This window comes from Jaculus jaculus, chromosome 4 (genome assembly GCF_020740685.1).
Source record: "Jaculus jaculus isolate mJacJac1 chromosome 4, mJacJac1.mat.Y.cur, whole genome shotgun sequence".
Taxonomy (NCBI): Eukaryota; Metazoa; Chordata; class Mammalia; order Rodentia; family Dipodidae; genus Jaculus; species Jaculus jaculus.
Genome location: NC_059105.1, coordinates 100,708,608 through 100,725,153, shown reverse-complemented (window position 1 = coordinate 100,725,153; position 16,546 = coordinate 100,708,608). Strand labels below are relative to the sequence as shown.

General features: G+C 36.9%; 1 protein-coding gene across 2 annotated transcripts in view; it reads right to left on the bottom strand.

Moving 5' to 3' along the window:
- The window catches only part of Lrp1b (LDL receptor related protein 1B), a 2,087,209-nt gene that overhangs the window by 539,322 nt on the left and 1,531,341 nt on the right, over nt 1-16,546 (bottom strand). For both annotated transcript variants that reach the window (XM_045147485.1, XM_045147484.1), the window contains 2 exons: nt 3,516-3,650; nt 2,823-2,952 (listed from right to left, as the gene is read on the bottom strand). In XM_045147485.1, coding sequence (XP_045003420.1) covers nt 2,823-2,952; nt 3,516-3,650 — 265 coding nt within the window. The remainder of the gene's footprint in view (nt 1-2,822; nt 2,953-3,515; nt 3,651-16,546) is intronic.

Genomic DNA, 16,546 nt, shown 5'->3' with positions numbered 1-16,546 from the left:
CTTGTATTGACCCTTACTCCATTATCAAATCACCTGAAACTCAGCTTCAAAAAATTATTTGTTTGCTCTATAAGTTTAAACTTTGGCAGAGTGCTATAGGAACAAATCATCACAAACCCTGAGATGCCAAGAATAATAATAAAAAAAAATCTTGTGTAGTTCTGTAGAAATTAATTGAGAAATCAAAGCTATACACACACACACACACACACACACACACACACACACACACACACACACATACACATATATACATATACATACATAGCCTTTGGTGAAGTTAGAAGAAAAAGTGGTCAGTGATTGCAGATGTATAAGGTAGCAAATATGTCTAGGCCAGAGGTAGTGAAAACATATAGTGGAAGGTTGATTTCAGGAAAATAGCAAGAACACTAGAAGATGATAGCTGATTTACAATCCTGTTAAGTCAAGTCTGCAATCAATATTAACCATAAAAATATACCCCTTGTCAACCTGACATCCCATATAAAATCAACATTTCATCTCTTGTTCCTATAAGAACTTCAGCACCTCATAATGCAAAACACGTTGGGTTCAATATCAAAAAGTCCCCATTGTCTTCCACATTTTCTGCACTATTGAAAAGAAAATAAATGAAAAGTCTCTTAAGAGACTCAAGTAATCTTAACTATGAGCCCTTGAGTCATTACCAAACAAGTTATATACTTGCACATTTCACTGACTCAGACTAATCATTCCCATCTCAGAAGGGAGGAACCTGGACAAAGCAAGGAATCGGGACCATAGCAAGACTCATACCCAGCAGAATACAAACCACATCCTATCCCAACATGTCCAGCCTCTGGAGTTTTAGAAGAAACCATCTGGGTTCCAATGGGCATGGGGAGCCCCACTCTTCTAACTTTCTGGGTTCAGCATACATTGTCTCTCTCTTAGACTGACTCCACTCCTTGCCCGCAGGTTTCACTGGCAGACACCCTATATTCCTGAATTCTTCAATATTCTGGGGTTTCCATTTCAAACAGGCTTCACTTTTGTAAATTCATACAGTGGTCTTTCAGTGCTTGCCCGCTCAGACCTCAACCCTGCCCCACATTAGTTGGCCTCCATAGTTCTCAGAAACTATTATGAAGAGCTCCATAGAATCCTCAATTCCAAGTCTTTCATGTCTAAAAACTAGTGCTACCAAAATCTGCTTCTAGCTTGGTATGGAGCCTGAATCCCTTGGACCACAGTTGAACAGTCACATACATATATGTGACTTTTAGACTAACTTGAGGAAGCATTTCCCTTGGTGGTGGCTTTACAGTCTAGAACTGCTTTAGTGGCATTCTCAGTTTAGATTCTCTCCTTTCAAATGAATATGCGTTTTTAATGGATGTAGCATTTGCTGGGTAAAGTTATGCCCTCAGTTCAAATTTCCCACTGTAGCACCAAGATTTCTCTTTAATAAACTGTTTAATAAATACAGCTTCTTTCTGAGCACTAGCCTGCTCAGAAAGTCCCTCATTTTCCAACAGAAGGCATATATTTTAATTTTGTTTTGTTCCATTTACTCTTCTCTCTTACTTTAGAGCTGAATAGATTCAGTGACTCTCATCTGACACAGCCTGCGAATTTTCTTTACTGAACAAATTAGTCCACTGTGTGTGCTTTCAGGCTCATTCAAGTTTGAAAAACCCAGTCATGATACAGTTTCTTTACTAGTATGCAAAAAGAATGGCTGCAACACAATTTCTGATAGAGTCCTTGTTTCCCACTAAAACCTCCTAAGCCAGGTCACCATTGTCTGATCTTCTGAACTCCTATAAAAAAATGATCTAATAAGCTCTACTTAAAGTTCTCTATGCCTTTTCTAAACAAAAGTTGTAAACACTTTCCAATGCCTCTCAAAAACCAGTTCCAAAGGACTACAAAATAACTACACTTATAGTGTCAATAGCCCCATTTATTGGTACTAGTTTTCTGTACTATTTACTTTCTTTATTGCTGTAACAAATATTTGACCAGAAATAAGTATTAACTTTACCTCACAGTTTGAGGATAAAATCAATTATGATGGCATGAGAGCAATAGTGTGAACAGGCTGGTCACATTTAATCCCCAGTCTAAGGATTTTTTTTTTAAATTATTTATTTATTTGAGAGCGACAGACACAGAGAGAAAGACAGATAGAGGGAGAGAGAGGGAATGGGCGCACCAGGGCTTCCAGCCTCTGCAAGCGAACTCCAGATGCATGCGCCCCCTTATGCATCTGGCTAACGCGGGACCTGGGGAACCGAACCTCGAACCAGGGTCCTTAGGCTTCACAGGCAAGCGCTTAACCGCTAAGCCATCTCTCCAGCCCAGTCTAAGGATTTTATTTTGCATTTTAGTTAGTCTAGAACCACATCCTATGAAATGGCACTGCCCATATTTAGGGTGTGCCATCCCACTTCAATTGACCTAATATAGAAATTTTCTTACAAATATACCCAGAGATAAAAAGGCTATTTCTGTAATTCAACATCTAACTGTATAATTAAATCAAGTGTAAAATGTTAAACTGATAGTATTTATATATACTGATGTTCTTATTATGATTTACACACAAATTTAAAAATAGATTAAAATATTACATCTTTATGTATTAAAATATACTTGAGTAAAATTAAGACACATTTATTTTTCTAAAAGTGTTTTCAGTTTTATTGCAAAAATGAAAGCTAGAAAATAATATCCTTGTAATTATCTATGTTTCTAATAATAATAATAATAATAATAATAATAATAATAAAATAATAATAAAAATAAGGAAAGATGATTAAGAATCAGAAGACATATGTAAACCCTAAAATTACCCTTTCTCTGGGTGTACAGCAATAGATCTTGGCTGATCCAGGCCTTGGGAAATAACTACATAGCGGAAAGAGCCATTGAGTCTTGCTACTTCAATTAAGTTGAAGCCATGATCTGTCCAATATATGTTACCTAGGAAAAATACAGAAGTATTTATAGCTACGAGAAAGAAATTATTTATTAGTTATGGATGAAATTAAATTTCTAAGCATTCAGATGTTTATCAAGAAATTGTTCATTTTCTATATTCTCTTAGTTTTGTCTAATACAAAATTTCAAAGAAACAAAAGAATAAAACTTACAATTCTAGTCTCATACTTTTCAGGCTTGAACAATACATTAATATGTTGAAAATAAGTTGAAGCTTCTTCTACCTTTTGCTGAGATCTAGTTTAACTTTCTACTAACTTCAGGCAAAGAAAAGCCTCTACGATGTTTGTTTACCTGCCCTGTGGAAATCTGTGGAGATTTGGGCAAAGTTAACACTATATAATATACTTCTACATTTTAAAAAAGCACTTATCCAAAGGCTCACAAGCATAAGAAAGAGCTATGAGCAACAGAGACTATTTATCCTCTTGGCTAGAAAGAATAAAAAATATTGCTCAAAATTAAAAGCAGAATTTTTGTGAAGCAGAAGGAGCTCCTAGAAAAATATGTGTGAAATGAAAATGTTAAAAAGCCACAGCTTTTACCAGCAATCCAGTCAACAGCTATTCCTTCCACTCTTCCCAAGCCATTGGTAATGATATCTTCTTTCCATGTCTGATCTCGCTTAGCACGGCTGATCTTATTGAAGCCCATGTCTGTCCAATAGATGGTATCATTTTCTGTGGATTAGACACAAAAATCAGCCCATATACTTTGAAAGATATATTTATATTAGGATCATGTAAAAATTAATATTTGGGAGTTGGCACTCCTGAACATAATGTAATATAATTAGTCTTTAGGATAATTTACTAATAAAAGTAGTTACTAAAGTAGTACAGTATTAATGAACGTGGGCTTTAGTCAAGTGAATTTTGAAGTATATTTTAGGATTTTTTTCCTTCATTATATTCTTGTTGTCCTATTCATCATAGCTTAATAAGCTATGTTGACAATGTCAATATCAAGCCATATTATGTTTTCTCCCATTCTCCTATACCTGTGTCTGTATTCTTTAAATATATAAATAATCTTAATAAAGATAATCTATTCAAGAAAGCCTCAGAGTACAGAGAAAATGGAAAAATACAGGAAGGCATTTCAACTGTATCAACAATATTGTAAGCTTAAGGTCATTTAAAAAAAATATAGTTCCTGCCAGGCATGGTGGTGGATGCCTTTAATCCCAGAACTCAGGAGGCAGAGGTAGGAGGATCATGGTGAGTTTAAGGCCACCCTGAGACTACATAGTGAATTCCAGGTCAGCCTGGGCTAGAATGAAACCCTACCTCGAAAAATCAATATATATGTATATATTGATATATTATATATATATATATATATATATATATATTGATATATATATATATATATTGATATATGATATGATATATATCAATACATATATACATATATATATATATATTTATATATATGTTGATATATATATATATATATGCTGAAAATATCTACTCATCTAATTATTCCTTCTGAGATACTAAATAGTTTCTCAAATGTCAACCACAAACACATTATTTTTCAAGCTTCCACTGTACAAATGCAATTCAGATTACTTGAAGGATTGTTCTATTGTATCACTGAGTCTTTAAATAAGTCTGCCTTTTGGATATTTGAATGAAAAATTTGCCTAAAGACCACAAATGAAGTATATTACATATGTATGCATATGGATAAAGGGTAGAAATTAGTTATAAAGGATTTTAAAATTATCTACCACAAAGGCATTTGAGACAAATCATAAAATACTAAATTTGCCACAACTAAGTTTTTAAATTGTGACTTATATGGCCATTTGAAGAACAAATCCTTTACCATCAATATAATTACATCTGGAAGAGTGAAAGACTATGGGAATAAAGAAAAGATAACTAGTATAATAAATCCATTTATCAATAGGTCTTGAGATTCCATCTCAAATTAAATATATGATACCTCCATTGACTTTTGTGATAGACGATTCAAAATGAGGGTTGTTCTTAATTACTATGGAATCAGATACATGGTAGTATGACGGGAAAATCACTATATATAAATATTTGCCACGAAAGCAGATATTTCTCTGATTTTTCTAGTCAGTTCACATGTTTTCTTTCATTACTGATACATGAATACAATCAGCGAAAGCAATAATTATTTTAAAAATATTAAGCATTGAAAATTGAGTACATTGTTTTTCCTCAAATACTAAACCAATATATCTGAATGCCAACCAAATTTCTCCACTACGTAGAGGAGACACCCTGATTAGAAAGAAAGAAGAAAGAAAGAAAGAAAGAAAGAAAGAAAGAAAGAGAGAAAGAAAGAAAGAGAGAGAGAAAGAAAGAAAGAAAGAGAGAAAATAACAAAGAAACAAAGAGATAGACATGGTTTTTCAGTATTTTCCACATCACTTCTTGCATTGGTTGTCTGATGTATGGCACTTTCAGCCTTGGTAATTTGATAATGCATTAGTATAATCACAGGGATAGAAAAGAAATTCGCAGTATTAACAGTTACATTCATACATTCATACACACATACATGCATGCATAAAGAGAATTCTTTGTAGCCATTTTCAACAATTATTATGTAGAGAGATTGGTAGACAGCTATAATTCATTTTATTTGAAATCAGAACTAAAGTCATACTAATATTTTCTTTACAATAAGAATAAATAAACTTCTTTTAGTTGAGAAGAAAATTCTTCTTTCCATTTTAAAAGCTGAAATTGTAGACAGAAAATGTAAATCTCTTAATGTCCTTTAATCCTTAAGTCAGTATTTTCTTGTGATTAATTGGACATACACGTATTGATCGCCTCTTGTAAACAAACTATATCCTATGTTACCACAGGGTATTTGGATACTAGAAATTTTAAAGTCTTATTTCCTGCATAAATATATATGTTATTCCAGAAACCAATGAACAATATATACATTTGAAAATACACAAAGTATGATACAACATATAAACATTATTTCTTTTCTTCTAGTGACAAGTCAGTAACCTACCAAGAAGACAATAGTAAAGATAGAAAGTGGGCTGGAGAGATGGCTTAGTAGTTAAGGCACTTGCCTGCAAAGCCAAAGGATCCAGTTTTGATTCTGCAGGATCCACATAAACCAAATGTACAAGATGGCTCATGTGTCTGAAGTTTGTTTGCAGCATCTGGGGGCCCTGGTATGTCCATTCTCTCTTTCTCCCCCCCCCCACTTTGTCTTTTCTTTTCACTCTCTCTCAAATAACTAAATTAAAATAAAATAATTTTAAAAAGAAAAGAGAAAAAGAAACCTAGTACTGTGTTCTTATGATCTTCATATCTTATATAAGAGACTTTATAAATTACATTTTGTTCTTATGATCTTCATATCATTCATAATAGAGAACCTATAAATTATTTTATCTCTTGACTACATTTTTATCAAATATAAGTATGAATATAAATATATATCAATATTTATATATTCACTAAGAAGCTAAAATTTTACCTCTGGGAATTTATGTAAATTTGATCTTCTAATATTGATTGTTTTCAATTATACATTAATGAAATGCAGTTTCAAAACATATTATCTTATAGTCCTATTTTAGTTGTTATAAAGATGTTTTGTTCACTATAATTTCAGCTTGTTTTATTTAGCTCTGTTCTCTAGAGAACAAATGGATAAATCATATGACTGTTTTGAGAATATTCTACTAAGCTATATTTGTTTTTAAAACTGCCAAATTTTACATTCATCATATTGAATGTTGATTTATTAAGTTTGGTCATAGATCCTGCTTTCTGACATTTAAAAACATCAGGGCTAGAGAATTGGCTTAGCAGTTAAGTGCTTGCTTGTGAAGCCTGAGGACCCCAATTCGAGGCTTGATTCTCCAGGATCCATGTTAGCCAGATGCACAAGGGAGAGCATCCATCTGGAGTTCATTTGTAGTGGCTGGAGGCCCTGGCACGCCCATTTGCTCTCTCTATCTGATTCTCTCTCTGTCTATGTCTCTCAAAGAAATAAATAAAAATAAACAAAAGAAATTAAGAAAGGAAAAATATCATGTTAGGTCTGGCATGGTGGCACATGCCTTTAATCCCAGCACTCAAGAGGCAGAGGTAGGAGGATGGCTGTGATTATGAGGCCAGTCTGAGACTACATAGTGGCTCAAGGTCAGCTTGGGCTAGATTGAGACACTACCTTAAAAAAAAATATCATGTTATCCAGCTAGCTCTGGGAACCTTGTCTCTGCCTACTGATAGCAGGGATTCAAGGTAGGCTACCATTAACACACACACATGTATGTGTGAGTGTGTGTTTGTGTGTGTGTGTGGTTTGATTCAGGTGTCCCCCATAAACTTAGTGGCAATTTGGTAATTGTAGACTCCTTGAAGTGATGCATTCTTGAGGGCAGGCTTCTGGGTGTTATAGCCAGTTTCCCTTTGCCAGTGTTTGGCACATTCTCCTACTGCTATTGTCCACCTGATGTTGGCCAGGAGGTGATGTCCACCCTCTGCTTATTCCATTTTTCCACCTTCCATCTTGGAGCTTCCCCTTGAGTCTGTAAGCCAAAATAAAACCTTTCCTCCCATAAGCTGCTTTTGGTTGGGTGTTCTCTGCCAGCAACACAAAGCTGACTGCAACAGTTATAATTGTTACCAAGAGTGGGATTGCACTGCTAGAAAGCTGATTATGTGGCTTTGGCCTTTTGGAAATGCTTTGCAGAAGGAACATGAATGAAGGTGAAACCTTGGCCTAAAAGATTCCTTATGCTGGAATTCCTTAAGTACAGATTGATGAACCATTCTAGTCAGAGTTGAAGGACCTGAATGCAGTAAGAGTTATGGACTGTGAGGTATGGCTTATGAAAGTGAGAAAGAACTTTGTCAGGACTGGGTTAGAAGTCGTTTATTTGAGAGACTTGATCTATTCTGCCTGCCTACATCCTGCAAACTTGCACAGAGGTGCATTGCACAGAAATGGACTTGTGTGAACAGAGGGGTGTGACAAAGGAAAAAAAAAAAAAGGAAATCTTCAGGCAAAACAACTGCCCATTCAGCTGCAAAAGTTTAAGAGGTTACAACCATTGTGATTGGGCCAATTTAGTGTCCTATTCTTCCAAGTCCTTTTTATTGTCCTCTGGAATAACAAATTGGTACTATGGAGCATAGCAAATGCATGAAAGAGAAGGTCATTGAATTTGTAACACAGTTTTGTATTTTGGAAATAACCATGGGCAGTGTGAAACATACAGTTTGGATTATCTGTGTGGAGGTCCAAGGGAACCATGAGGATGATCTGTGCATTGCAGTGGAGACCCAATGGAGATGCAGGGACTGTCAGATGGCTGCCTAGGAAAGTTGTCCATACCAGATGAAATTTTATAGGACTAAGTTGCCTAGATAGGATAGAGGAACTGGAACTCCACAGACTTGTTGCTGGTTAGAAGTATTGGACTTTGTGGCTTTGTCACTAGTTAGAGTTGTCAGATTGGTGCTACAGAGTTTTATGGTTGCCCTGCTTTTTAAAAAAAATCTTATTCACTGAATCTAAGGAAAATAGGTGAAAAAAGCAAGGGTGCTGTTTCCCTGATGAACCAGATACCAGCACAAAGGGGAAGGAGACCAACACAGAGAAAAATCAGCTCCTACCAAATCAGAGAGCCAGAGCCTCAGAGGCCCCCTACACCTCAGCACTGAAGCAGACCAAAAATGAACCCAACATAGCTCAGGGAAATTTTGCTGAAGAGGGGGCAGAAAGAATGTCAGAGTCACATGTTGGGTCATGATATGCAGAGACATTTATCATACCAATAACTGTGGGCTAACTCCACAATGCACGACCCATTTACATCAACAAGGAGGGTCCAATGGGAGGGGGTAGATCATAGATGAGCCTAAACAATGGTACCAAACTGCCTGTATTTGATGAAAAGAAAACTAACAAATTAAATTTTAAAAAATCTTATTCAATTTATTTGCTATGCCCAATGCCATCTTTTGCAGTGTGATTATTTTATGTCATTAAGGTTTTCTTTTCTTTTTGTAATTACATCTCAATTAAAATACCTTGGACTTGGCTGGAGAGGTGGTTTAGCAGTTAAGTGCTTGCCTGTGAAGCCTAAGGACTCCAGTTTGAGACTCAACTCCCCAGGACCCAAGTTAGCCAGATGCACAAGGGGGCACATGCATCTGGAGTTTGTGTGCAGTTGCTGGAGGCCCTGGCACACCCATTCTCTCTCTCTCTCTCTGTCTCTATCTGCCTCTTTCTCTGTCTGTCACTTTCAAATAAAAAAAATAAGCCAAAAATAAAAAGAAAAAAAGAAAAAAAAAAAGACCTTGGACTATGGGGATTTTTTTAATATTATTGGAATCGACAAAAACTATGGGGATGTTTTAAGTTGAAATGAAAATACTGCATTTTACATCATGTATGGTTATCAGTTTATGGGGGTGAGGGGTGGTATGTGGTGTCTGGATTCAGGTTTAGCTCATGAACTTATGTGTTCTGAATGCTAGGTCCCTAGCTGGTGGCCATTGGTAATTGGTGCTTCCTAGAGGTGATGTATTGTTAGGGGCAGACTTATGGGTATTATAGATGTTTTCCTCCTGCCAGTGTTTGGCACAATCTCCTGTTGTTGTTGCTCACCCAATCAGTGTTGGCCAGGAGGCGATGTTCAGCCTCTGCTCATTCCATTGGTTTTCCCTGCCATCATGGATCTTCCCCTTGAGTCTATAAGACAAAATATCCTTTTCCTCCCATAAAGTGCTCTGGGTTGGGTGTTTTCTGGCAGGAACATGAAGCTGACTGCAACAATGAGAGCTGGGGTTTCAATTTGTCATCATGCTGTCATGGCAAACACTTCACATCAACCCAATTCCCATAATAACATTTTCTTACAAGTATATATGGTACCTTGATCATATATTTTTCCTATATCCCCTTTCTCTTATTAGTCTCTTTTGTTTCCTTGGAAAGTTTCATATATAGATGCATATATATTATAATTTTATATACCTATATAAAATCCAGCAGGCATATTAGAGAAAATCTATGATATCTTAATTCAACTATTATGATTATATGCAACTACATTCATTTTTCTGAAAATGACATAATTTTTTCTTTATGGATGAAAGAATTCCCATTGTAAATGTGTATGTTTGTCACATTTTCTTTACTTATTCCTCTACTGCTCTACACTTAGGTTGGTCTATTGTAAGCTCTTGTAAATAGTGTTTCAAACAAACATTAATGTCCAAGTACCTTTGTGACATGTTGACTTGTAACATTGCTGAAAGGGTTTATTAGTTTTAAGAGTTTTTTGAAGGGCCTGAAAACTTTTCAGGGTCTCTTATGTATAGAAACATATGATCAATGAATAGGAATACTTGACTTATTCCTTTCCTATTTACATTCTTTTTATTCACTTCTCTTGAGTTATTGCTCTGAACCTTTCAGAACTATATTGAATAAGTATGAAGAAACTAAAAATTCTTAAATTGTCCTGATGTCAATGGAAATATTTTAAAGATTTTCCTATTTTATAATGTTAATAATAGGTTTGGATAAATAGCCTGTGTATTGTTAATATACATTCCTTATCTTCCCAGTGTGTTCGGACTTTTATTAAATGTTGTTAGATTTTGTTAAAAGTCTTTTCTACATCTATTAAAATGACCTTGGGTTTTCTGTTCTGGAGATGACTCATGTGATGTTGGGTACTGCCTGGCCCAGGCTGGAGCCTTCATGAGAAGGGCTTGAGCTGCCAGGCACAGCTAAGGACCCTCAAGCTACAGGAGACACTTCCTCTCCAAGTCCAGCACACCTGAACTTAGGCTTTGCCCATAGCCCTGTGACCTTTGGCCACTTGCCTAGGAAATTCCTTATCAGCCAACAGCCTTTACGGAGCCCATTCCCCTGAGACCCTCTTCCCATCACTAGATCACCTGACACTCCCCCCACCATTGCCTATGTGCTGGAACAAATGTCCCCATATTAGGCTCAGGGTAGCAACCTATAAACCCACCAGTTCCCTTAGGGTCCTCTTTGTGCTTTCAACTGCTTATAAATACACTTCCCTGACAATAACCAAGAGCTGTTCACTGAAACTGACTCCCTGCTGTTATTCTTTCTCTCCTCATGCCTGCACTATCTTGGTTTCCATGGTTGCCTTGGATGCCTTTGGGGGAACCACAGCCAGGACACAGAGGAGACAGGAACCCACAGCTGGCTCCTGAACAGGGACACTTTGAGACATGTTAAGGTAAGTTTGCACTCTCCCAGATGGGTGATTGTGATTTGCGGGACATCAGGCCTTTGCCTCCACAATTTTGAGGGCTTGCAGGTTTTTCTTTTTCCTCCTCTAGTTTCAGTTTATGCCATAGAGTGGAACCAGACACCACAAACTAGCAACTGATGTCTTTTGGCTGAGGCCACTCTTCAGTATTTACTGAAGACCAGCTGTTCTCTGCCTGGACCCCAACAGCTTGTTGGGTGTTGGCAAATCCCTCTATCTATTCCTCTCCAACACAAAAGGCCAGTAACACATCAACTTCTTAAAAGCCTGTAGGGCAGGTCACCAGTCCACTTTTTTTCTATCATGAATAATATTGTCTCCCTCCAAAAGGAATCACAGGTTCATAGATTATGGGCTCTTCTGAAAGCTGAGAGAACTAATCTCTCCCAGAGGTTGGCTGGCTCCTTTTTGGAAGTCTTCCAGTTCACCTCATGGATGATTTCTGGGTATCCATGGGACCCAGACACATGGACCCACATCACTTATCTGACTAGGAAACAAAAAGTTCTGGAAAAGAATTTCCCCTCTCTTTTTTATCTCCTTCCAAGTTTCTCCACTAGGGCAACAGTGGAACAGCAAGCTCTTTTTCCAGAAGCCCTCAACAATCCCAGGGGCCCACTCCCTTCTTTCCCCTTCGAGTAGCTGAACTCAGACTCTGGCTGGCGGGCTGGCAGTCGTCTATGCCATTACCTCCACCTGTACCAGACTGCATCCCGGGTGAGTGCTCAGGCGCAGGGCAGGGCTGAAGTAGGGTGGGGCTGATCTAAAGATGTATGGGAGCCCCTTGCAGCAGATGCAGCACCAACACCAAAAAACAGCAAGAAAGAAAAAAAGTCACATTTAACTAAGGCCTATGAGGAACTGAAATTTTATGTAAACAATGCCATACTTTGTTACAAGATATCATAAACATAATTACTGAGTTCATGTTCTAGGTTAACTTCAATTTACATAGAGTATTATTGAAAACAATACATTTCTCTCTGAGGTGGTGACTTATAATTTGTCAGGTATTTTTAAATAAATAACAATTATAATGTCCTGTTACTTAAAAGGAGAAGCAACTAACCTGACTTCTAGGCCAGCCTGCCTCAAGACAGAAACAAACTTTGCCTTAGTTACTCCTAATAAAATTATTTCCAAGTGTGTCAGAGGCATTGATATAAGATTGTCTTTAATCTAGATGACTTGCGTGTCAGTGAGTAACAGAATTAATCAATTTTGTGTAATTTTCCTTAATAGTCTTAATAAAAAGATTTTTTTCTCTCAAACAAATAAATAAGTAAACAAAAAAAAAATTATGAAGTCAGATGACTGGGTTGAAGGAACTGGGAGGGAATTTTTCAATGTTGGACACAGAATGCTCATGAAAAATGCTTTTGACTAGAGGGAGACCCTACCTCAGAAAACCAAAAATCAAAAAATGCTTTTTGAGTGGTACTTAGATCAAAATGTTAAAGTATGTGGATAAAGATGTGTGTAGGAAAGAATTTTCAGTCTAAACCTAAACACCATGACTAAAGTTACAGATTTTTCAACTGCTTACAAACTCATAAGGAACAAAAAAACCTAATTTTCAGGCTAAAATATGTTGAGAAAGCTTGCTTAACCTTTATCAAATGTAAGCGAAGGGTAATATTAGAATGTAGTTTGCTGTTTTGGCTCAACAAAGATCAGATTCTTCTCTACTGTATGTAAAGTAACTGTTTCATTTCTGGCATGTTAAGTCCAGGGCTTATAAAAAAAATAACTCTTTAGACAATATTCCCTACTTTAAGGCAGAGCCTCATGCTCAAACAATGGTCCTCATCTGAGAAACATTATATCAAGCCCTTGTTCTGTTACCTGTGTTCTCTGGGTACCTACCCAGGTATCTGAACTAATCAAAGATGTTTTCAAACACAGATGCTAAGAATTTATACTGTTTTACTTGTCCTCTTCTGAAAATTTCTAGGTTAAATTAATTAGCTTGTTTGTAAATTATTTAGTACTGTTTTCAAGACTGGTAACAGATTCTGCCTGTACTTATACCTGTTAGATATTTAAAGTGTAAGATGTGCCTGCTTTCTACACCTCAGATATATGGCTTGTGCTGCCACAGGACAACAAAATTTTAAAAGATTGGACAAAATGATTTTATAAGCTCTTGTGCCATTCTTTAATGAAATCTATTTCAGTAATGAAATGTGCTCTATATGTACATCGAGGTTGGTGTCACTTCCTTTCTAAGTGTGTTAATTACCTACATAGAAGCCAATGCCAATTGGAATCATTGGAGCAGAGAGGGCCAATATTTTGGCCTATGCTCCCAGGTCATGAGGCCACTGACGATGTGGGACACTTCTACGCTGGCCCCTTGGTGAGTCTCCTGTCTTCCTGAGCAGGGAGGATACAGAGACCCAAATAAAATTGGTGTACAGAATGAAACAGGAGATCATAGTTGAGGAGCAATCAGTCCTCCTTACTTCCCAAATAGGGGAAAACTACTTGGCCTGCATGGCCCTGACTCATCCTAACAGACAGAAAACACCAGTAAGTTATCGGGCTACTCCTGGGTCCCTAAAATCTCTTTGGAGAATGATTAGTGACCTTCAAAATTAATTCTTAATTAAATTTTTGCTAGCAGCATGGTCCTAAACACTCAGAGATTTAAAAAACGTTAAATATATAAATGGCCTATTAAGTAATACAACAAGAGCTTTCCAGTAGGGAAAACAAACCAGACCTTAAGACATCTTTTCTCCATAGTTCTAATTCTATAATAAAGAAAAACAATGGATGTCAAAGGGTTGTTTTCAAATTGAGAATATATAAATAAGTTCTGACACCAAAAAATATATTTGTACAGCCTTTAATGACTCCCAATGGCTCTCTATTATCAAGGTTAAATGTTGTGTATATGTTTCTGATAACTCTAGTAATATCTTATCTGTTTTACAAGCCATGTCGAATACTGCTGTGCCATCTGATGAACAGTTTTGGAAAAAAAATCTCAGCCAGCTCATGCTCAGATGGTCCAGAGACAGTCTGAGCCTGTGTACCTGGATTCCCTCAGCCACAAAAAGGACCATTTTGCTGTGTGCTCAGTTCTCATTAACTCTTTACTTTTATATTTTTCTCCTCAATGTTCTCTTCCAAAACTATCTTCTTGCATTCCAAGGTCCATTAGAATAGTCCCCCTCTCTGGGAGAGACTCTTACTGCCACAAGCCACAACTGCATGTCCCATTCAGCAGGAAATGGCCACTGATCTTATGCCTTTGTCCTTTGTCCTCTAACAGCAGTTATAGTGTCTTCTCATAAAAGGGAGAAATAAAAGGGGATAGAATTAGGGTGACTGGACGCCTGAAGGTAAAATGTGTAGGAAAGTTTTTCTTATCTCTTTCCCAGTTCCAAAGAAATGTTTTTCCATGTGTGTGCCCCATCCCTGGCTCTGCAAAGGATAAGGCTTGCTCTCTTTGATGCTGGTCAAGTTATGTCTCTCTGCCTGTCCAGCTCTAAACTGACCAGAGCTAAATGTCTCCTCAACATTTTCCATAAACAAGAACAGTTGTGTCAAGACACATGTTCTCCTTTGGTGCAAAGGAGTAACGACTCCATGCATAAATGTTACTACTTCCACTTATTATTCCCCAGTCTTTATTGTTTCCCAGGTGTATCTCTAAAAAAATACAAAAAATATACAAACTCTGCGTGCACCAATCAAAAGAAATTTTCATCCCTCTGCTGGTGGGCCTTGGTGTGATGCTGTCTCTGCTTGCCACTGGTGACCAACAGCCTCAAATCTCTCCAGAGACCATTGAACTTTCTCATGGGTGTGGGACTTCAAAACCATCTAGCCTTAGACTTCATTACTGCTGAACATGGGGAAAGCATGTTTGCAAATTTTATACATATACATATGTATACATATATATATATATGTGTATATATATATATATATATATATATATATATATATATATATATGTATATATATATATATACACACACACACACACATATATATATGCAAATTATATATATATATAATATTTGTTAATGAATCAAATGTTGTTAAGCTGCTTGACTGCTACAAGCTTGAGGACCCCAACACCTGGTTCTCTAAACCTTTAGTTACTTGGCTTTTCCTTAGCCACCTCCTTACTATAGGAACCCTACTGCTTGTAGCCCCCTGTCTCATCAAATTTCTCAGATAACAAATAACTAATATTGCTAAGGTTTCTACTAATCAGGACCTTATACACCACCTAACTCTCTCTGGACCTATGGTAACTTATAAAGAACTCAATCAGGATGACACGGCTCCATTATAAAAACAAACGGGGAGTTTGGGGGCATTGCCAGGCACCGGCTGGAACTTTCAGGAGAGAGACCTGAGCTGCCAGGCACAGCTAAGGATCCTGGACTACAGGAGGCCACTCCCTCTCCAAGACCAGCACACCTGAAATTAGACTTTGCCCCTAGCCCTGTGACCTCTGGCCTGTTGCCTAGGCAACTCCTTATCAGCCAGCAGCCTTCACACAGCCCATTCCCCTGATACCCTCTTCTCGCCACTAGATCATGTGACACTCATCCCCCCACACCATTGCCTATGCGCTGGAATGAATGTCCCCATATTAGGCATAGGCTAGCAACCTTTAAACCCACCAATCCTCTTAGGGTCCTCTTCCCACCTTCAACTGTTTATAAATCCATTTCTATGACAATAAGCCAAGAGCTGTTCACCGAAACTGACTCCTGGGTTTGATTGTTTTTCTCATCATATGTGCCCAATTTGGTCTCCAAGGTTTCCTGGGATGCATTCAGGGGAACCACAGCCAGGCCACAGAGGGCACAGGAACCCACAATGTGACACATTTCATTTGTTGATTTATGTGTGTTGAACCACACCTGCATCTCTGGAATAAAATCAATTTAACAATAGTAAATTACTTTTTGCCATTTTTCAAATCTGATTTTTTAATATTTATTGAGAAATTGTATATTTATATTCATCAGAGATATTGCTTCATAATTTTTATCTAGTTTTTCATTAGAGTGGTGCTATTTCATAAAAAGAATCTAGTAACAGCCTTTTATTTTCTATTTTCTGAAATAGTTTGAGAGACATTGGTGACAGCTAGTCTTTAAAAATATGATAAAATTGAGTAGTGAATACATACCTGGAACTGGACTATTTTAATTGGTAGACCTTTTCAAATATTGCTATAATTTCTTTGCTTTCTATAGATCTGTTAGATTGTATCTTATCTTGGTTGATTTTTAATGTCATATGCATCTAGAAACA